Source organism: Scomber japonicus, chromosome 13 (genome assembly GCF_027409825.1).
Source record: "Scomber japonicus isolate fScoJap1 chromosome 13, fScoJap1.pri, whole genome shotgun sequence".
Lineage (NCBI taxonomy): Eukaryota > Metazoa > Chordata > Actinopteri > Scombriformes > Scombridae > Scomber > Scomber japonicus.
Window position 1 is genome coordinate 11,296,497 of NC_070590.1, and position 24,032 is coordinate 11,320,528.

Consider the following 24,032-nt stretch of genomic DNA (forward strand, 5'->3'; position numbering starts at 1 on the left):
CTGAAATTTAGGATTAAATGATTTGGCCTCTGTGTTCTATGTTGCTTGAAAACTGTTTGTAACTGTGATTTAGTAACTTCAGAGTAAGGCTGCAACTAATAATTACTGTCATGATCAATTCCCCTGCCAGTTCAAATAATCAATTAATCAGTCTATGAAATGTTCAAAAACAGTGGCGCATTTTCTCAGAGAGGTCACAGTGGTGTCTGCAGTTGTCAGACTTAACATATGATGTTCAATCAACTGTCACCTATGACAAGAATACAGCAGTTTCACATTCAAAAATGACTCTACTGTAACAATGATTCAATTATCAGAATGGTTGCTGATTCACTTTTTGACAATTGTTGCAACTCTACCTCAGAGTTCAAATTATTTTGTCCAGTCCCTAAGGTGGAAAATAAAAAATAGTCAAGCTATTGATTCTCAGTAGTATACTCGAAGGAACATGAACATAACAAACTTGAGATTGTGCTGTCAGTGCCAGCAGTGTGCAGATACATGACCGCAGCTGCCATTAAAAGCAGCACTTGATGTTGTATTATTATTGCTTCATCACTGTAAATCTGTCTATCGTTATGTAATTTAGTACATTTTTAAGGTGTCCCAACAAGCTTTGTCATGCTTCCAGGCCGCATAGTAACCTGTCTGTACACCTGTTTGTGTTTTATCCAGGTTACTGCCGGAGTTAACAGGTGGTCCATCCTACACCGGGCAGGAGAGGGATGGTGACACCCAGCCTCCCCCCACTCAGCTCTACAGCTGCTATGACCTGGATGACCTGGATGTTGCCTGGCTGGAGCTGGTCAACCCAGAGTTCAGACAGATGGGTAAGTGCAAACTGACTTTCTGCATATTTTAATGGTAATATCCAGCATACATATTTGAACATTTTACAGACAAAATACTCAGGTGTTAAATTCATACTCTTGGGTCAGACTGCAACTGATTTAATTTAGTAATTCTTTTTCTGATTAACTGATTAATCTTCAGTCTGTAAAATATGGAAAATGGCAGTCACACTTTCCCAGATGTTTTGGGTGACATCTTAAAATTGTTTTCCCCCTAAAAGCAAATCCTCCCACTTCAGATCTTGAAGCAGGAAAAGCATTTTTGCCTTGTAAATCACTTTAAAGATGAAACAATTATCACAGTTATTTAGTTTTTTTTGAACAACTAATTTATCAAGCACCTTTTCAACATTATTACATTGAGGTAACACATAAACTGGTAGCTAGAAACATGGCAGACACCACACACAAATGCCACAATTTCTCTCATGAGAACCTATTTTACCATTAAAGCTGCAGAGTCGCCCAGTCGCCTTCAGGAGAAACAGGGATTGGTTGATTCTTTTACAGGGCTTAGGTATTGAAAAATCACTTCAAGTCATATAAACTGTCTTCATATGAAAGGCTCCCAGAGGCATGAGACTAGCAAAGGGTGGTTTTCAGCCAAATTAGACTAAAATGTTACCTAAGGATAATTTTCTTCTAGCTTCATGTCCATTTTTTTTTCTTTTTCCACCCTTGGGCATTATATTAGATATGTCCCATCAAAATAGGAAGAATTTCCAGCAATGTCGTTCCATTTTTAAATTGAAAACTAATCTCCAAGTTACAAAAAAAAAGTCTCATAAGGTATTAAAATGTGTTTTCTGGCTCACTGCTTCCCTGTTTTCCTTCCTCCTCTCCTCTTATGTCATCCCCTGCTCCTTCTGTCTCTTCCCCCTTGCCTGCTTTGTGACATCCTCCATTTTGCCATGGTGACAACTGCTGACCCCGAGCATCTCTCCCATCTCCACCATTTTATTCAATATCTGATCGGGTCCTTTCAGATAAAGCGTAGTAATTGTGTTTATAAATCCCCGCTGGGGTTTCAGGCCTTATTTCTGGGATTCATTCTCCCTAAATCACACACACACACACAGGCATACACACACACACGCTTTTCCTGGAGCTGAGGCGGGTTGTTTCTCATAACCTTCAATGCTAGAACAAACAAACAGACGGTTGATTGGTTCTCCTGGGCGAGGCTGTATGTCTGCGGAGTCATGATAGGATGACTCAGCACAAGCACCGTGGTAGCCGAATGGTTACATCGCATGCCACATGACCGCAGCATCCCTGGTTTGACTCGGGTTTGGGAAATTTGCTACATATCATAATCCCCTCTCTGCCCTTGTTTCCTGTCTGCTTCTCCACTATCAGCTGTTCATAAAAAATGTTATTGTAACATTTCTAGTTGGGTTTCAAGATGGGATTAATTAGATTTTCAGATTACTCAGTTTAGAAGAAACTTGCAGAAAACTAAATAAGGAATAACACTGTCAGCTTTTAGAGAGAAAACCCCTGATATTACAGGATAGGTTCACAGTTTTTCAAGTCTGTCCTGACAGATTAACGCTGAAACATCCTTTTTTCGCTGTAATCATTCCTCCTGTTCATACTGACCATTAAAAGATCCTGTGATGGGGGGACAAAAGCCAAAGCCCTCCTCCTCTAAATTTATCTGAAGCTAATATAAGGCTTTAGTCATCCAAATTAATCAAATCCATATATATCCTCTAAAGTTAATTTCTTTTTAGTGTCATATTACTTACTACTGAAGAAGAAAACATTGTCTGTCGAGACCCAGAGAGGGTTTTTTTTTTCACTAAACCACTAACTGTGAAAGATATCTACTTCGTTTGAATAACTCAGATGGCTGAAACCTCATATTATCTTTCACAAAATGTTTAAATACGTGTCTCAAGACCAGGACTGTGGATTTAGTGTCCCTCCACTTACATTCTCAGCACTTTTATAGAGGATCTGAAAGTCAGTGTGTGAACAGGAGGATACATTATAGCTAGCAACACCTCTTTCACTGCTCATACAGGCGCCTGTCTTTTGTTTTAAGACATACTTGGGTAATTGTGAACCTGTCCTTTTTAAAGATCACACATTATAGTATTATAATGCATTCAGTGAAATCTGTTTAGTAGAATTAGAAAAGCACATGAAAGTACAGAATGCTATATGTTATGGAAAATAAAAGCAGCAGAGCATAAAATATAGAAAAGTGAAGAAGAGTTGAGTTTGTGTGTGTGTGTGCATGTCATGACACACACATACAATGATAAATTTGCATCTGCGTGTGAACACAGCCGTCACATCTATACAAACACAGAAACACACAGACGATAAATACACAGACACACACTGTCTACATAATCCTGAAACGTATGAATAATGGTGGTGCTTCCCTCCCTCCTGAGTGTTCAGCTCATGATGGAAATGTCACAGCAGGTTAATATCTAACTCTACTTCCCTTTTCTCAGCTGCTCCCAAAGCTGCTTCTAAATCCTCAACAGTGACCATTACATACTTTCTTTTTCTGACTTCAATTAGGCAAAATTATGACCAAATCCAAGATTAATATGTGAATGTGTGATTGATTTTCTTATTAAAGTCCCAAATAATACTACTAATAATAAGTATGAAGGTGTTTTGGTTGGATTTGTGTGCATCTTAGCTCTACTTCAGGTGAGAATAGGCTCAAGAACCTGTTTCTGTATTTTTTATTTGGTTTTTGGTGGGCAGGGATTCAGTGACATAAATAATAGATAATAACACAGGATGCTCATCTCCATGTTAAAAAAAAAGAATTCCAACTGAGAGCCACATCCTTCAAATAAATCAATAAATAATCTTTAAATATAGAATCAAGGACAGCAAGAGTTTCTTCATTGCTGCGTGGAGTCGGGGCAACAGTAACGTGACAGAAAATGTAAACTGATTAGATTTTATTTATTAGTAGGAAAGAAATTCTCTAGAATACTGAGAACTTGCTGCTGAAGTTTTCTGTAACTTTAAATGCAATATCCAGAGAATGTGACAGAGCAAATGATTTACTGACTGACTCATTTAATTGATGAGAGTACCATCTTCATTTACAGCTAGCAGCCAGTGTCAAAGTAACATTAGTTAAAAGGCTTTTTTTTTTCTGCTTTTGAACATTTATGCAAAAAAATCATCTTCAATTCAGAAAAAAAGACTCTTTTCACACTAGATTTAATGCCTTGCTATTAACCACTTTGTATAATCATTGTAATCTTATTGCATGGAATGAGATAATAATATGCCACATCTGTTTGCAACCGTCCTGGAAACCATTCTGTTTACTTTCTTTCTGCCTCAAATTCTTGTATTTTTTATGGGGAGAAAGCTCACATTTGCCAGTGAAATCAGTTTTCATCAACTATTAACCAGCCTCGGAGCAAGGCATTACTTTGAGATGCAAATAGAGCAGGAATACTAATGCTAATGCCGAAATATATACTAGCACGGTGAACTGAGCTGTCAGCAAGAAGGGCTTAATGGCAAATGTTGTTGTTTTTCTTGGTTTTGACTGCACAAGGGCTCGTAGTGGAGCCCATGTCGCATTTCTCTGTTTTTCTCTTGTTAGCAAAAGAGTCAAATACAACTCTACATACTCCCACACGCTGCAGCTAATCTTCAACACATTTCATCCTAAGCTCGCCCAAAGAAAACAGAAAGTAACCTTGTGAGGTGTACAAGCAAAGGAAAGATGTTTGCATTTCCAATTAAAGTGTGAGACAAAGTGTTTTTCGCCAAAAAAATAAGTTGAATTTATTAAATTGGCTCGCTCAATTTGAATTTCCTTGTCGATAACAAGAACTGAAAGAAGCCTGTGAGTGTTGACCCTGTTACTGCACTCAGTTTTAATTGCTGTTTACAGGCTTCACATTTTCTCAAATATTCATCCGTCCTCCCACTGGTAATGTCAATTCATGCTTTCAACACTTTTTTTCTACATTTTTATGCCTCCATGCCGGTGACAGTTGTGGCCATCCAGGAACACTATGAAGAAATGTATTCAAATTTGGCAGAAATGTCTCAAGGATGAACAGATTAGAGTTTGGTGGTCAAAGGTCAAGGTCACTGTGTCTTCAATAAGCAGATTTTTGGCCATAACTTAAGTATTCATACAGTAATTACGACAAAGTTTCACACAAATGTCTAATTGGATAATGTTGATGGTGTCCACTTTGAAACTGTGTTGACTGTTCAGATCTTCTTTGCTGCAGGGTTGAAGATTTGTGTGAAGCATCCACGTTTTAGAATTTGTAAATTATTTGCAGCACCATCCATATTTGAAGCATCATCTACTGTCATGACTCCAACTTTGTGTTCTGTCAGAGTCAGCTTTATTGGTCTAATTAAATGGGGGTCAGAGTCATACAACCACAAGGCAGTATTTCTAGTTTGAACAAGGGGTGTAGATTTGCATTATGGCTCATCTTACTTCTCTCCTAAAGTCAAATAAAATGTGATTGTGTACAACAGAAGAGAAAACACCTACACAAATGTACTCTTAAGTGATTTGGGACACACACAAAAAAAAAGAAAAAACCCTAATCAAGTTTTCCTTTTTCACCACCAGCCTTACCAGAGCTGGACGAGCTGACGATGGAGTGTGTTCTGGTGGAGCTGGAGAGTGTGTGTGAGGAGAAGATGCGGCAGGCCATCGAGACAGAGGAAGGCCTGGGTATCGAGTACGACGAGGACGTGGTGTGCGACGTCTGCCGCTCGCCGGAGGGAGAAGACGGCAACGAGATGGTCTTCTGTGACAAGTGCAACGTCTGTGTTCATCAGGTCAGGACGGATTTAATAGTTTATCTCTCTGAAAAAAAAAACATGTAAATGCTGAGGGAGTAAAACACAAAATCAAGGTTGTTCAAAGTTGTTCGGAGTTGCATCACATGTTGTACTCATAATTTTCTCCCCCCGGCTTCATTTAACAACAACATGAAAGAAGCAATTTCACAAACGGTGCCTGTGACAACCTGAGGCTTGAGGGACTCTGCTGTGTTTGTTACACAGTGACACAGTGTTAATTATTGTGTTGGCACCATTGGCACTAACACACTTTCAGTGTCATCATAGCACCTCTGCCTCTGGAAATAGTTTCCTCCGACTGCAGACCAAATCTCATGTTGGTCTGTCAACTCAAATTTCACTCACACCTGGCACTAAAATATTATCTGTTGCCCTCAGGAAGGTGCTTGTTAGATTTATCTTCATTCCGTCTATATATGAAATGAAAAGAAGAGGAGGGGAAAAAAAGTGGAAAACTGAATCATTTGATCGCACATTCAGATGAAAAACGTAGTGACTTGGCGAGCAGGTGGGCGAGTGGTTAGAGCACATGCCACTTACGCAGCCGACCCCGGTTCTAATCCTGGCCGGAGGTCCTTTGCTGCATGTCACCCCCCCCCCCCCCTCCTGTTTCTTGTCTGTCTACTGTTAAATAATAAAATGTTGTGACTCTTTAGTATGCCAATTACTGAAGACAGCACAAAAGTAGGAACTTAACTACTATTTCTTTCCCTTTATGGATTAATCTGAATGATCTTCTCAGTGAATCACCGAAAATATAGGAACTCAGTTTCCTATACCTGAAGGGGGCGTCTTCAAATGTCTTGTTTTGTCCTGACTGATAGTCCTTAACCCAAAAATATTCAGTTTAAGGTTAGGGTTAGGGTTGGGGTTAGGGTTAGACCAAAAAATATATACGTTTCAGAAAGTGGAAAAGAATTTGGACACTTGTTTCTTTGACTCAAAATGATCAATGGATTATCAAAACAGTTGGTGATTCATTTTTTATCAATTGGCCGATAGATAAATCGACAAGAACATCAAGATGCATCAACCCTGTTTGTCTCCTGTTACTGTTCACACTGTGCACTTTCACTGACTACAGAGACAGTTTTGTGTACATTCAAAGTTTGTCACTAAAGCATATGGTCTGTATACTTGGAGTCTAGAAACATGGATGGACGGACACATTAGCCACCTCATAAAACATTTCCATATATTAAAACCTTTTCGGTCAATGTGTTAAACCTTCACAGAGACTCACTCAGCTGGCAGACGTTGTGTATGATGATGTCACCTCTGCCTGTTTCTGGAGTTTTTATGTGTGTCCTCAGTTCCTTCAGTGTTTTCTCAGTTTTTCTTGAACACAGAGGTGTCACGGAAACGAAACATAACCGGCAGTGAAAGAACCTGCTGCTCCTGGGGAGTACTAAATGATATTATTGCTTTGAGAGTGTACTGTAAACATCCAACACTGTCTGTTGCTTGTGTAGTAAGGCGGTCTATCTAACCTTCAGCAGGGGAAAAAAACAGGCCCCTGCTTACTGAAGCGTTTTGTTTGATCAATAAAATCCTTTGATCAATAAAATGCTTTAATTGCTTTTAATGAAGACAGAGTCTTTGATGTCTCACTTTGTTTCCTCCTGTGCTCCTGTCACTCTGACACCATCCTGTTAGTGTGAAGTGTGTTTTTTTAATGGCGCTGTATTCGTTGGGACTGCATATTGAAGCCTGTTTTTTAAATGTCGCAGCAGTGGCTCCTGAAGTTATGGCGGGGAAATCTGTGGGGTTTTCAGCCGGGGAATTTCATTTGGCTTTCAAGTAGGAAAAAAAAAAAAGTTTGATTTGACTCTTTAGACATTAGATTTGATTAATATTGAATGTTGAAGAAGAGGCTTTAAGAATGACTGTCTCCATTTCTTCACTCCTCACAGTATAGTAGAGAGTTCTATTATCTTACAATCAAATAATTTTCTGTTGGATACATTGAGGATTTTATTCAGTGCTAGTGTGCCGTTATGTTGGCCAAAGCAAATACACTTTCAAGCCACCTCTGTGTTAGCGGAAGGAAAAAATGGGTGGAGTACAGATGATACAATAACCTGCTGTTTTAAAACAACAAGAAATGGCATTTTGAAAATGTCTTGCTTCCGTAAGTTGATTCCGGAGAGGAAACAAAAGTTTTGGGCGAGATAATAATATAGGGAGGGGTTGTTTGAGGGTATTTTTGTGTGTATTTTTTTTGTGTTATTGGAGGGTAACTTTCGAGAGCTGTGAGATGAGGCAAAGGAAGAAATGATAAACGCTTTGCTGTGTGTCACTTTTTGTGTGTTTTGTGTGTTGCTCATTTTATCTGACAGGGAGAATAAGTAGCAGATTGAAACTCATTTTTCAGTTTTATTTTCAGAAGGAGCAATTATTAAAAGTATGCTGTTTCCAAAAATCAATGTAATGGGACTCTGATGTAAAGAAACAACAAGACAACTGGGTGGCCTTGTGGCACAGCTGATTAAAATCATTTCTAGGTTCAAATCCAGCCTGTTATAAATCATCAGTGTCCTCCAGTCTGCCCTCTTCTCTTAATACTGTAATGAAGTTCATAAAGTGAGAAATGTTGCTCAAAATCATGAATAAATTAAAACTAATTACATTTCCATGTATTTTACAATCCCAACAATGATTAACTGAGAATTTGTGTACATGGGCAGAAATCTTCTCATCTGTTTCTGCTCCTGGCAAGAAAGCAAATGAGTCTGTTGTCCAAATACTGCTTTAAATCAGGATGTTAAAAGGTCTTCTCACATCATGACCTCTCATAACTCTCTCTCTCTCTCTCTTTCTCCCTCTCTCTGTCTCTCTCATGTGTCTCTTTCTCCCTATCGCAGGCATGTTATGGCATCCTGAAGGTACCCCAGGGGAACTGGCTATGTCGGACCTGCGCTCTGGGTGTCCAGCCCAAATGTCTGCTCTGTCCCAAAAGAGGTGGAGCCCTCAAGCCCACCCGCAGTGGAACCAAGTGGGTCCACGTCAGCTGTGCCTTATGGATCCCTGAGGTGAGATTCATGTAAAGATATGATCGAGATGGTCAAAAGGTCCAAATATGTACAGTCAGTTAGGTTGATCATCAGTTTGTGATGAATTCAAGGAATGTCATGTACAGTCAACTTCTTTGTGTCTTTGTGCTCAAAGTCCTATATTGATTGCACATGGGCAGGTTCAGAGTCTTATTTAGCTGTGGGAGCTCCTGAGTGTATGTATGATCACAGTCAAACACCAATTTACATTTCTGTCTCCTTTTTTTACCCGTGAGGGATTAATATTGGTGGGAAGTGGTTGTAGAAAGTGAGTATTTACATTTGTACATACAGCTGTTGTCAAAATTAGTGCAAAATCCATCTATCCTGCATTAGCTTAGTGATTAATGGAGTCAGTGACTACACAGACAAGTCACTGGAGGCAAAAAACCTTGATCCACTGTGTGGTGAATGTTAGTAATACATGAATATAAATAAGTGGATTTTCAGTCCAAAAAAAGATGGGAAAATTGTTTTGCCTGAACTTAAATTTTCTCAACCTTCCCTCATATGACATTGTATTCATCCCAAGAAACACATCACTGTACACTCTTTAAAGGACAGTGATCATATTTTTCACTATTTTCAATCAACAGAAACATGATGTTTCTCAAAAGGCTGCACAGAGACAAAGACAGTCCCTCCCATTGATAACAGCACATAAATAAAGTATTAGCAGAGTTAAATGTTATGGAAGATTTAACAATGAGAACTGTTTTGTCCATACTCGCTCACTTAATTAGGCAAATATACTGAATGCAACACATACATACAAATAAACTGTTATTCTCTCTGCATGCATAACAGATTCATGCACTGTGTCTGTATGCGTCAATGAGAAACATAATGTTGGAGAGTTTATCTTCATACAACACTCACTTGCTGATATGTGTATTGAAAGAGTAATGTGTTGCTGTAGTCATCTCTCCTCTTTATATTGGACAAACTCCACAGCCCTCGTTCCGTGCAGTAATGCAAAGCGATACGAGGCGTCAGCAGTCTGAACTTGACAAATCCAATAAATATCTTCATCCCAACAGTCGTGTGCAGGTTTATTGTTGTTGTTCTGTCCTAGCAACAAGCCTACATACAATGCTGCAAGTCATCAAGGAACATAGAAACACAAGGATGGAATTTCAAACCAAAAAATGTTGGAAAATGCCCACTTTATTTAAAAAAAAAAAATCCAGACTGGTAAAACCTCACATGGAAATGCATTCCTGCACAGAATCATGGTAACCGTGAATTTTGTCTCTTAGTTTTTATAGTGTTTTATAGTGTAGCTGCTCAGCGAAGCGTGTATCACTTCACAATCAGTACAGAGAGGAGTAATGACAACAGCAACCCATAACTCTTTCAGCTTTCATATGTCTAGTGAGTGCACTTGGAAAAAATCTGAAACAATAGTTTTACGGGAAATGTGGCCTTGATTTTAAGAAACACTTACACCTTCCAGTTTTTCTTCCCTCTGCGGTTTCCTTGTTTACAGTAAATGATTAAAATACTTCATGTAGCTTCTTCAGTCAAGACCTCACTCTTAACAGACTGCAGATAATGTGAATTGTTTCATGAGGAATCTGTTTGTCAAGCATGCAGCCAAGCAGCCAAGCAGCCGCTCATTTTGACTTGATGTGTATCTTGATGGTACCTTTTTGGAAAACGGCTCTTCTCTGAAAGCTCCAAATGGGCAGACACTCATTTTCAGACATTCGGGGACGGATGTTGCTTCACGCCTTGCGCACATCTTTAAACGTTAAGACAGTCAGTCATGTGTCTTCAGCCTATTCAGCAACACACGCCACCAGCAGATTTCCCAGTAATGGAGTGGCTTTTGGCACCTCAAACCTTTTACTTCTAATTGCCTTCTGTCACCCTTGATTGGGCTAATTGTTTTCATTGCTCAGTTCGCTTTTGTTTTCTCTTCCTACGGTGGAGGGAGAAAAAAAAAAGATAATTTGCATGTCAGTGCTGTATGTGCATTTATGCAGATGTCCTCAGGTGCGTGTGCTTGTATGAGCTAAAGAGGTGTGCACATGCCACAACACACACATCAACACTGGAGAGTAGATTTTTAAAGAATGGTAGTAGATGAAATCTTCAGAAAAAGAGGCTCTGTGTTTGAGTGTGTAATTTATAGAAAGTGCTGGATTGTGTGTGTGTGTTTTTGTTTGTGTGTGTGTGATCAAGCTACTCAGCCTTCATATGATACAGCCCTGATAAAGCACTGTGTGTGTAGCTGCCCTCTGCTTTCAACCCCTAGAGAGAGGTCTCTCCTTTAAAGGGTTTTTCATCACACACACACACACACACACACACACACACACACACACACACACACACACACACACAGATAAAGACATGGGGCCCCTCTTTTAAAATGCCTTTTCATTTAACACTGTGATTTTCTCCCATTTCCACTCAAGTGATTTCAAATTTCGTCAGTTTTTCATCTACCAGCTTTGAAATGTAAAGTAATTGGGGCTAAGATATCAGGGAATGAGCATATTAAACATATACACAACATACACTGAAAGCTTCCTTGTATGTCTCACAATCCAACTGAAGAGGAGAAAGCAGAGGCATTGTGTAAGGTGTAACTTCCTTGGACGTGTGTGTGTGTGTGTGTACCTGAATAGATGTGTGTGTGTGTGTGTGTGGGCATCAAGGTTAAGAGCAACCAATCAATTAACTACAGTATTTAAAAGCTGGAGATCCTTCTTCAGTTCTTACATCAGTTGTATAAAAGAAGCAAACATTGACGCTGCCTGCTGCGGCATCATTGTCTGAATTGCGCTCCCTATTGACATCCTCATTGGAGTGAAAATTGACCCTTACTCCGAGTGGTTGAATAAAAAAAACACCAATGAAAACAGAAAAAAAAGGCTGTGGGCTTGCTCTGTGGATGATCAGATGAGAAGAGAAAAAGAAAATCAGATAGAAGGACAAATGAATGAAGAGAGGGAAGGGCGTGACCTGTGGAAATCAGTCGTCAGCTTGTTAATGTGAGCGTGAAGGACAAGCAGTAGAAGGCCATTCGGCAAATATGAGAATAAGTGAATGTGAAAGAGGTGGATCGGTTTTTGGAAAGAAATAGGCGGTGGAGGAAGGAAGGAAGGAAGGAATGACACTTAAATGATGAGTGCTCTCCACTCTATTCTGCATGACTGGTTGGCACAGGTCAATGACTTTTTGGTTGTATTCGGTGCAGCGAGGTTTGAGGGCCAAAGCTGTTCTGAATAGGCCACTCAGAGAAAGAGAGTCACACTGGGCTTCACAATAACATTCTTCTAAGGAGAATAATAGTGGAAAATTTGGTTTAAAATTTGATTATTATTTTTTAAATCAAATGTGGACAAAGGTTAATCCAAAATTTAGCGTTGAATAATAATAATACTGTAAGTATGAAGCATGGCCTCCAGCTGGTAATCAGCAAATAGCTGTAATAATGAAATAACTGTGCTACTTGGCAGCTTAATATTTATAATATTAATATTTAGTCATTTGGTCTACAAAATAGTGAAAATACCCATCTGAAGTTTCTCAGAACCCAGGGACTTCAAATTTCAAACTGCATCAGTTTTGATACAAAACCAAGAAAAGAAGCAAACCAACATCTGTTTGGCCTTTTTTGCTAATAGAGTAGAGTTAGATAGAGTTAAAAGAGTAATTCATTCTCAAACTTCATGTTAACAGCATCTTCTGTCAATGGATGAATCAGTTAATTAACTAATAATTTCAGCACTTAAAATTATTTAGTCAAAACTTATACAATATTCAGCATGATGACTCGTCTAAGGCTATCGAATGATTTGGCTGCATTCTAAAATAAAAAGGTGAATGTGTCAGCTGAGTCTCAGGAGGTAGAGCAGGTAGTCTACGAATTGGAAGATTGGCAGTTTGATTCCCGGCACCTACAGTCCACATGTTGAAGTATAGTAGTTTGGACCAGACATTACTCCCACTAGTATTGAGGGGTTTTAGTTTTCTCAATCTCAATTTGAAAGGACAAATAGAAAATAATATTACTTGTTATGTGTTCCCCTGCAGGTGAGTATAGGGTGTCCAGAGAAGATGGAGCCCATTACCAAGGTGTCCCACATCCCCGCCAGCCGATGGGCTCTGTCCTGCAGCCTGTGTCGAGAACACACAGGAACCTGCATACAGGTACGTCAGATACGCTCTTCTCACTGCATTGCCTTACAAAATACAATGAAGTAACCCCAGCATCTTAAAATTAAGGAAAACATGTGGCCTAATGATAATTTTTTCATTGATTAAGCTCACAATTATTATTTTTTGATTAACCTATCCATTATTCTCTGCTGAGTCGATTAATCCTTTGATTAACTTACCAATAAATATAACCATAACTTCTACCATTCATCTTTCAACCTTTTATTCAAGCATTTTCTCATTAAATACTTCTTTTACAAATAAAAATGTCTCACCAAAGTGCCAAGAATTAAAGGCATCTATCAGTAATACAAATGTTCATGACTCCAACATAAATTCAGCCCATCATAAACAGTACAAAAAGATTTAAGAGCATGTATTAGTAATTAAAATGTTGAACAGTTCATGTAAAGGTTTGATTGATAATCTTACCATAAATTCAGCACTGATCTTAATAATGAACATTTGTCAATACTACAGGGACAACAAGAGTTCATTTAGTATAATTTAGAGGAATGTAAGCCAGTCTATATGCACTGCAGTCAGACTTACTCTTTTATCGTCACAATGTTTTCCTGCAATTGAGAAGAGGTATTTGGATGGGGTTGATGTTGAGGATGGCCAAGGTGGGAAACCAGAGACATTTTCCTGCCACCATTTGAGTGGGTTCTCATCCTAGGCGGATCTCCAAAGTATATCAGTACCTCATTCCTCACCAGTTCGCTGTTAGTATCATCATCTTGAACATGTCCATTGTCTTCCTCACGGCTGCTGTGCTCATCTGAATCAGAGCCAAGCAAAGTGTCCAACAGAGAAGCTGGCCTCCTCTCTTGAACTGGTTGTTTGGCACTTGCTGAGTCATCCTGTTCCACACTGTGATGTTGTTGTGTTTCCTCTCTTCCTTCTTTTTTGCTTGCAGTGAAAGAGCTTGAACTTTGACTTATTCTTTAAGGCCCTCCTCTACTGGCAAGAACTTAAGTGTGTGAAATCTTGGTTTAAGGGCAGATATTTTGTGGATACATTTTGTGCATCATCTCTGAATGTGGTTTCCAGCTCCCATCTTGAAGTCATCTCTTGTCTTGGAAAGCCCTGACAGGCACGGTCTCAAACGATGTGCTCTGTGTTGACTTTCAGAGGCCCTTTCCCAGCGGAAGTAGAGTAATAACAGTGACACACTCAATGGGCTTTAGGACTTGTTCCAGTTCTTCAAGTAGGACCCACTGATCACTTTTCAGAAAACTGGGAAAAGCTTCCCCCTGCTTGTGACCTCAGGGTTTGAAAGGGCTTCTGTCATGGGCCACTTCTGTCCCAGCAGGCAACTGATCATGTAGAATAAACAGTAGAATACAACAATATTACTTCAGTCATGGATAGCCCTAATTTCTCAGCTGCTTTTTCCACTCAAGCAGCAATATTTCCAGCTGTATGTCATTCTTCAAGTGGCATTGTGGTTAGGCTATATGAAGTCAGCTCCCTCTCTTGACTAATAAAGTGGCAGGTAACGCCTAAGTATGTCTCAGCAGTAATACTTGTCCATGCATCTGTGGTGAGAGTGATTTTTGTGGAGCTTTCACTCTCTCAAGAGTCTCCTCATATTTCATCTCCATCAGCTTAGTGAAGTAGGCCCTGGAGGGAAGTGTGTTCCCTGAGTAAAATGTGTTGACCATCACACAGAAGCCCTGACCCTTCACAATAGAAAGGAATCTCATATGCTCAACAGTTACATTGAGAGTGCTGTCAGACAGTCCAGCAGCCCATGTGGACAAAAAGACACCTTAAACAAATCAGTGATATATTATACCATGAAATGTATGAATGAAGGGACCATTTCAAACTTGAACTTTTACATAATGATACTATTCATCACAAAAGATAAGATTTAATCAAAATGAAGCATAACAGATTTAATTTCATACTTTTCATGAACTACTTCATTGAACCTATTCATTTTATAGTTGTCAGTCAACGCTTTACACTCTTCAGATCTCCTTGAATCCATTGTGTGTGACACTCAACAACACCTTGTATTGAAACTTTCTTGCTGAGCAGACAATATGACCATATCCATCCCAGTACAAAACAAAGAGATTTTTAAAGCTTTTTCCATCTGTGTCATCAGCCATAGCCAAAACTGTAACTCAACACTAATAAAACAGATGTAGTCACCTCCTCTTAACCACTAATCTTAAGTTAGAGTGTCTGTGCTTGTTAGCTTTGCCTTTTTATCATTTTAAAATGAATTGTCCAAATGTTGATGTTGTCACTAGTTTCATTCATGGAAGAGAAAAGTAATCACCTCATTAGTGTTTTTATGATCTGGGTTTCTTTGACTTGTGTATGAAGTTCAGTATTTTGGTTGAACTTTTGACATTTAGGTTACTGTCACAAAAAACAATGTAAAACCTGCCCATCAATGCAAACTAATAGATTCAGTATAAACTCATAAACTCACAGCAAAACATGTGTAGAACTATTTTAACATGTAATCTCAACACACACACACACACACACACACACACACACACACATTAAATGTCAACAACAGATTATAATAGTTCTTAGCCTCCTGCTGGGTGCGGGTGGATCTCTTTGAACCTAGCGCCTCTTTAACATGCTGCTGAGTACGCAAACAAAACTCCCGCTGACACGCTAACACTAACCCACTTTATAGCTATTAGCATGTACATCATTCAGTGTTAAAGGTGCCCTCAAGGTGAGCTGGATTCCTAAAGACCCCTCACTTCATCTGTGTATGTATGTGTGCTGTGTACACACATTTGTTCTGGATGTGTATAAATGTGTGTACATGTAAGAGTGTCCATACACTTGTTTGTGTAGCAGTGAGTGCATTGGTTGTCACAGTATTGATGCTGTAGATTAACACTGAGTCCTTGAGCCAGAAATCGCCTGCAGGGAGAAAGTCTCTCTCCCCTGTTTCCATAGCTGGAGGCAGCCGGCTGTACAAACACACTCACTGATCAGCTGCCTCCTCACACAGAAGGAAGAGATGCAGCGCCGCACGGCACCAGCAGCAGTCCTTAATGTACTGTAGGGGAGAGTATGAAATAAAAAATTGGTTATGTCTTGAAAAGTTTACGACAAATAGAGTCTGACAGATTAAAAAAATATGTTCTCAGTCTTGATTTTCACATTTTTCTACATACTTTAACTGTGGGCTGTCCAGTCAGAAGTTTCTGAAGACAGCTGAGTATTTGTGTCTTACTATTAATGTCTGTGTGTGTATTTTTTAATGCACAGAAGGTCAGACAGTTCGGACCTTTCAGTTCATCTCTCTTGACCACATTCACACAGATACTTCATTAACCTTCAGTCGTTTAATGTTTTCATAATGATAGTCGGATGTCTCAGAGTGTTCAGGCCTACAGTAAATGTTTGCATTTAATGATCTGCTGTATGAATTGACAAGTTCCTCAAGTGAGACTCTTAATTAGTACATTATTAATCGAGATACATTGGAGAGGTCAGACAGTCAAGCCTGTACTGTATTTGTTAATGCTCCTAGAGAGTCAGTCTGCGCTATGACTGTCTTCAGGAGTGAGGTGACATGCCCAGCTAATTAAGAAAGTACCTCTGCTTCATGATTAGTTTGTCTTCTTCTCAGATTTCAGAGGAACATGTTAACCTTTTAGATATGAATAACCGCAGCTGTGTCATAAAATCAGCAGGCGAATATGTAAGATGAAACAGCTTTTTGACTTGTGATTGCAGAAAAAGCACAGGTGTTACTAATAACATTAACAAGGATTCAGGTGTCCCAGTAAACCATAACGGTGTGACAGTGAGCCAGCATGCACAATACCAGGACCCTGAAACTCAAACAGCTAAATGGAATTGATATAAGCTGTTGTTAATTTCATTATGTACACCTGTAGTTTTCATACTGTGACAAAGTGTCTTGCGTGTAAAAAGTACTGACTTCTGCTTACCCATGAGAGGTAATGATTTGACTTTTCTAACTACAGCACACTGTTAGTATACACCACATGAAAGGCTAAGATTCAGACAAATCAATGAAAATGAAAATAGATAGAAGTCTTTATTCCCACTGGGCACAAAATCCTTGAATGTTTGTGGATTTGAGGAATATCAAAGGCTTTGAAAATGAATAAATACCGTACCAAAAATCATCAATATTCTACAGGTGTCAGGCTCTGCCTCCATCCAATGATGGAGACTTCACATCCTCAGGAAAACCATGTGAGGAATATTGGTACTGATATACTGTAGCTGTGCTGTCGAATCTTAAAAGTCATTATTTCATCATGGTTTTCTTAACATGACAAGGTCAGAAATGAAAAGATAAGCCTCTGTTGTTTTTTTTAACGAATGTCTCGTCCCAAAACACGCCACTCTGAGTTCTTAAATTATACCAAACACAATATTTGGAATAATCAAAAATTCTCTGAAATTGCTGCTGTCCTCGTTCGCTTTTGTCGAGTAGCCACCTCTTAATTATGTAGTAGTGCTGAACAGATGCTTGTGGGAAGTAATGGTTGTAGGTGTTGTTTGTTTTTAAGAACAAAACAGTTTAGACTGAGGCACTCTTGTGCTTCACATACTGCACATTACAAGATTACCATTCTGTTGAAAATTATTAGTAAAATACTGTAAATTAGCATGAAATGGCATAATTTACACACATGGATGAAATCAGCAGATGACAGCCAAACAAAAAATAACCAAACTGGAGCAGTAGGTAAAGTCTGCTGTAGATAAGCTTACATTACAAGAAGCTGTAGGATAATACATAGAATATAATCAAATGAAAGGTTGAAAATGACTCCTCAGTCAAACAAACATGTTATTATCCACCAACACCTTACCGTACTCAGAGTCGGCGTGGGCGCTGATAAAGCATTACAATGATTCCCCACCAGAACAGAGCAGGTGCAGTCGAAAAGGCCAGATGAGTATTTTTTTTTTGCGATGACTCGGCTCCTACCAAACAACACATCTACTGTAGTGGACTCCACGCTGTGTTCAACCTTTTGCATTTAGACACCACATAAGTGAGAGCAGCTGCAGAAGGCTCACTTTGACATTTGGGGAAATCGGTAATAAAATGGGTGTACGGTTTAGACCTTTGACTGTAACTCTACTTTTCAACACTAAGATATATCTGGAGCAGCATCTCACAAAGGACAGATATGTGATTATTGGATCTTGACTTCCGCTCCTCTGTTGCTGACTTAGTGTACTCAGGGATTTGGTGGCTTGAAGACAGATTTTCTCCTTAAAATGTATTTTAAAAGACAGGAGTTGACAACATCTGGAGGCTTAAAAATGAATTGTACATTTATGGGCTGTGAATTATGAAAATACATTTGCTATGTTAGTAGACTAATGTAGAGATGCAAACATATTTCAACTCACTGGTTCAGGACTACTTCATCCTATTAAGTTGAAATATTGATAGATGTGTAGACAATATTACAAGAGACTAAACATTGGGAGAGCATTAGTAAGACTTTGCCTCATAGAAACTGTCCACCCAAAAGGCAAAAAAAGGCTCACTTAAGATGCCTTTACACTCAATGATCATACACACATGAACACTCACAGCAATGATCATGTAAGTTTACTGCATGTCACATTGTGAAATAATTATCTGTGTCAGACTGGAGGATATCAATTTAAAGCATGTCAGATTGTGGACTGAAGGTGTGGTGAATCATAGTGCTACAAGGAAAATAAAACAAAGTGTATGAAAGCAGAGGTGTGCCTGTGCCATTAATCTATGAAAGAGAACGAGTGTGTTTTCCCCCATAAATTTGTGTCATGCTGGCCGGTGTAATATCTGTTGTTTCATGTTGTATTCTTATTGCTGTTTTTGTTGATGTGGGCTTTAACAGCAGTCACACTGAGAAATGTGTCCATATTTCTGACACTGTCAGCATTTTGCCTCAGGCTGTCTTTGGTCACTAAAGGCTTTGTGTACCTGAAGATTGAAGATTGAAGATTTTTTACCACATTTCCTTCGTCTCAGAAAGCCCAAAATTGCACAGTGTAAAGGGGTCTTTACAGTACTTAAAGTGGTATATAGCTCTGTAGACAGGTTTAGTTTTTGTTCAGGTGTTCTGATGGCCATCTGACATTTCTGCCTCCTCCCTGCTATAATGGAGGTGAACTGATTTTTGTTTGTAGAGCATTGAAAAACTACATTTAAGTGATTTAACAGCAGCATCTATTTGCAGAAGCAGTGTCCCCATTGCTCTGAATAACCTATAGAAAGGCTTTCCAACCTTTTTTTCAAGTTTCATTATGTATTGGGCAACCTGGAGTGAGGCTGTTAGTATTCACACTAGAACATGAACAAGACAGAAATCATAATTCATATAAAGTAAGGTTTAGGAATGATGTCGCCCTATTTATCCCCTACACCACATTTTAATGCAAGATTCTCCTCTCTTTGGTTTCACTTGTAAGAATACAGTAAGCTGTGACCAAAGAAACTGCTGTATATTTTTTGTAGAGTTGCTGAAAACAGTTGAACTAAGGAATGAATAGAGAGCGAGAGGAAAGGTTGTGAGTGGAAACAGTAGAAGATGTTTTCCACACAGTGGAGTCGGTAGGATCAGTCAGGTTTTTGTCACCATGCTCATAAACAACACAGCGAAGAGAGTCACCATGAACTCGTCTGAAAAGTACAACCACCGACTTGCCCACACACAGGTTTACAAATGTGTACACGCACACATACACACACACACACACACACACACACACACACACACACACACACACACACACACACATGCACAGTGACAGCAACACATAGCCACAAGGGCTCACACACACACACACACACACAAAATCACACCACGCCTGGAGGGACTCTGTGGGAGGCTGCCTCTTAGTATGACCTGTAATGGATAGCACTGAGGCACACATACACACACACGCAGATATCCCATGTTACCAAAATGTCAGCAGAAATGGGGGAACTGTGTTTGTTGTGACTTGGCTTGTCTTTCTGCTTTGCTGCACTTGTATTGGGGCCTTGATAACACAAGAAATGGACCGAAAATGACACTTTGAGACAAATAGTTGTGACAAAGTGTCTGAGAAATTGAGTACAACTTCATGTGTGTGTGAGTGTGTCTGTGTGAAAAACACAGAGAGAGAGCAAGCAGAGTTAAGTGGTTCCAAGCTAAGAAGAAAAACTATTTGATTTCCATCAGTCACTTCACTCTGCTTGTCTTTTTTAATAAAACCTGATACCTAATAAAACCAAAGACTGATTTAACACTCAGGATTTCCCTTTCCCAGTTTCATCCTCCATCATCCTTTCATCCTCCTTTATCTGTTTTTTTCCTACTTCCTCGTCATCCCTCATCCACTCTCTCTCCTGTGTCCCCTTCCTCATTTGTTTATCACATCCTCATATTTACTAAGTTGTTTCTCTCATATTTTCTCTTATTCTGCCCTTAACTGTATATCTTCAAGTCAAGTCAATTTCATTTGTATAGCCCAATATCACCAGTCACACATTTGCCTGTGAGGGCTTTAGAGTCTGTACAGCAATATAACATCCTCTGTCCTTAGATGCTCAATTTGAATACGGAAAATCTCTCCCAAAAAAACCTTAAACAAGAAAGAAAAATGTAGAAAGGTCAGGAAGAGCAACAGAGGAGGGATCTCTCTCCCAGGAAGGACAGATATGCAGTAGATGTGTGTAGACACAAATTACAGAATATAGCACTGAACAGATAAAAAAAAATTATTATAAATGTATAATGTGTATTGAGGATTTGATGAAGAGGATGCTAAGCAGCTTGCAGGCGACACCAAAACATGGTAGGACTTGAGCCACTCAGCCTCCATCACCATGGAGATCTGAGGGTAGACTACACATGCTCAAAGGGGAGATTCACACCACACCATTCACTCTCTCTCTCTTTCTCTCCTAGTGCTCCATGCCCTCCTGTATCGTGGCCTTCCATGTGACATGCGCCTTCGACCACGGCCTGGAGATGAGGACCATCCTGGCCGAAAACGATGAGGTGCGCTTTAAGTCCTTCTGTCTGGAGCACAGCTGCACCGCCAGCAACAGTAGTACAGCCACCAACAACACCTCCAGTTCAACCAGTGCAAGCAATGGTAACCACACCACCACTTCCACCACCAACGGAGCACACAGCACAGCCAGACCTGACTGGGCCACTACTGGTGTCATTTCTGAGCTCCGGCCAGACCAGCAGCATCAGCCCAATGGCTGCAGTGACCCAGAGCAGCAGAGGTCAGTAGTACCGTACCCAATTTCGGTGTCGGCATCAGAGCGAGCTGAGCGGGACCAGCTGGAGAGAGAGAAGGTGAGCCAGAGGAAACAGAAGCTCCAGGAGCTGGAAGATGAGTTTTATCGACTGGTGGAGCCCAGAGAAGTGGCTGAAAAGCTGGCACTGCCCATCACCCAGGTATACAAAGCCACAGAACTCCAACTCCTGAATTTTTGAGTTGAAAAGCTAATGTTAGCAAATAATACCATACACTTATTCACACTCCTCCAGACAGAGAGTCGGGTACAAATACGTTTTAAGTATGAAGCACACAGATAGAGTCAACAGGTTGCATCGAGAAAATGGCCTGATCTGACAAAACTAGATTTTTTTTGGTATAAAAATCATAAATTCATCGATACACATCGGGATTTAACAGCAAAATACAAACTTTACAGCATCTCTACACATCAGTTTCCCTTAGATTGGATTAATCTAACTAAAAAGTCAATTTAGGAGCTCTTCTGCAGCTTTCAATCATATCATATGACTCGCTCAGTTGTCATGGATTAATGTTCACATTTTTTTCTGAGCACTTTAAGGAATTATTTTCCATATCGGCTACAAAATATACTACAAATAGACACAATCATAGTAATAAAAAAATTAATAACGATTAATTTAATATGATTAGTCCACTCCTTTTCCCTGCATAGATTTATTCTGATATTTCGACTGCACAGTTAATCATAATTCGGTCAAGATGACGACTTTGACCTCCACAATTAATGAAGTCCAATCAGATATTGGTACTGTGGTAATGATGAGTTGCATTTAGAGTGCTGGCTCTTGTGCATTAAATAAAGTGCTGCCTATTCACAGGTAAACTGTCTGAGTCACAGGCATTTGTTTAGAACGTGCTGTGATTAATTGCTCTCTGCTTTCCAAACATGGTTGCGACTGAAAGCCAACATATATATATATATATATATATATATAATCCAAACTGGATTCATACATTTCAGACAAAATACCAATATAGTGATGATGCAGGATTTTATATATCATACAATTTTAATTTTAATTGTTTTTAATTGGGTATATGTCATTTTTTTCTTCAAGGTGGACTTCCTCTATCAGTTCTGGAAGTTGAAGAGAAAGGCCAACTTTAATCGACCTCTGGTGACCTTAAAGAGGGATGAGGTGGACAACCTAGCACAGCAGGAGCAGGACGTCCTCTACAGACGCCTCAAACTCTTCACACACCTCCGACAAGACCTGGAGAGGGTGAGTGGGGAAATCATATTTTTGTGTGTGTGTGTGTGTGTGTGTGTGTGTGTGTGTGTGTGTGTGTATGCTTGATCTAGCCCGTGTTGCTAAAGTAATATTCAAGAGGTAATTTACATATTTCAGAATGTTAATTAAAAAGATTATTGACAGTATCATACAAGGTTTATTTTTGCTTTTATGAATATTAATGTTAAATGAATGAACAACCCGGAGGGTTAAAGGCATAATGAAATGGCTGAATGATATAATGACTGATTGAATGATAGAGTTGAAAATGAAAGTGAAAATCTGCACACCGCACAGAATTCATTTGGGGTTTTTCCTGTGATCTGTGTTCACTGCAACAGTTTGGTCACTATATGTAAAAGACAGCCGTCACTCCTGCAGCAGACCATGAGAATTTCTCTCAGAGCTTTGTTTTCACAGTGAAATCATCAGGAGTGTAATGGTCCTCGTGGCCTCTGGCTTTTGGAAAGAAAAATTGATCTCAAGTGACCCAGAGCAGAGAAATAGCACCTTTATGTCTCTTAGGAGACCAGATGTTACCTCTCTAATGGGAAATTGTTGGAAGTAGAGTTGTGTCAACTACGCATGGTTGGGTTCACCTCTAAAATGACACAAGCCGTGCAACCAAACTTTTCTTTTTTTTCTAAGAGGCTCAGGGTATGTTTGGAGACACTCAGGAATCCCCTGCTTAGCACCACTGTGTTGGAGTTCCACAGATAACGAGATGGGAATATTTGTACAACAATTGTGTCCAAGCACCGGGCAGCAGTTCGGAGTACTGTGTCTGCCCTTCTTGGAGTCCGTGGGTGGGTTCTAGAGAGGGTGTTCCTGAGGGACTCCATAGTTATGATAATGAACTTGGTCCTTTGGAAGAAACAGCCTGCCTGATTAAAGTCCAGGTGGGGTTTTAATTTTTGAGCTTCTGTGTTAGTCATGGGCTGTCCATAATTGCCACCATGTTCAAGCATTAAGTAGCAGAGCTCAATGGGCCAGAGATCTGATAATCTGTTATGTAGTCCTATTTTCAGATCTTTAGCTGTCTGTCTACGTGTCAGCTGGTCACCACCTGTGTTTGGGCTGAATCAAGTAGTAGGGGTGGCTGCCAGACAGACCTGGTAAACCAAATGTGCAGTTTATGTCTGCAAAGTCCTCGACCCGCACCTCCGGATGAAGACTTGAAATCTATGTAAGTCATCTTCATAACCTGCACAACAGCTGCTTGTGGTCATGTGTGCCTGTTGTTGGGTGAAGGAAGCTGTCGAGCTCAAGGAAGAGGTTTTTCAGGCTTAGCTAGAAAACAGAAACTAATGTGTTGGAGCCTTGAATGAGTTCAGGGAGGCCATGTAGAAGACATAGGCATAGACCTGTGAGAAGAAACACTGTGAGGATCTTTAACATCTGATTGAAAGGGAAGACCGTTGCCCATCCCTCTGCTGGAGGTCACAAAGGTAACAAGGTGGTAAAGGTTGATGAGATTGCTATAGATATTGTAAGGACACAAATCTTCCATGTCACCAGATGTGTTTCGCTCTAACTCAGACTTGCTCAATTCTTTAAGGCTTTTTCGGTTAAAAAAGACTATTTCTCAT

General features: G+C 39.7%; 1 protein-coding gene across 1 annotated transcript in view; it reads left to right on the forward strand.

Moving 5' to 3' along the window:
* Positions 1 to 24,032, forward strand: part of jade2 (jade family PHD finger 2) — a 158,790-nt gene that overhangs the window by 103,330 nt on the left and 31,428 nt on the right. Inside the window, 7 exon segments of the mRNA XM_053331049.1 lie at positions 763 to 830; positions 5,449 to 5,660; positions 8,549 to 8,716; positions 12,785 to 12,901; positions 20,842 to 21,019; positions 21,209 to 21,345; positions 22,270 to 22,434. Coding sequence (XP_053187024.1) covers positions 763 to 830; positions 5,449 to 5,660; positions 8,549 to 8,716; positions 12,785 to 12,901; positions 20,842 to 21,019; positions 21,209 to 21,345; positions 22,270 to 22,434 — 1,045 coding nt within the window.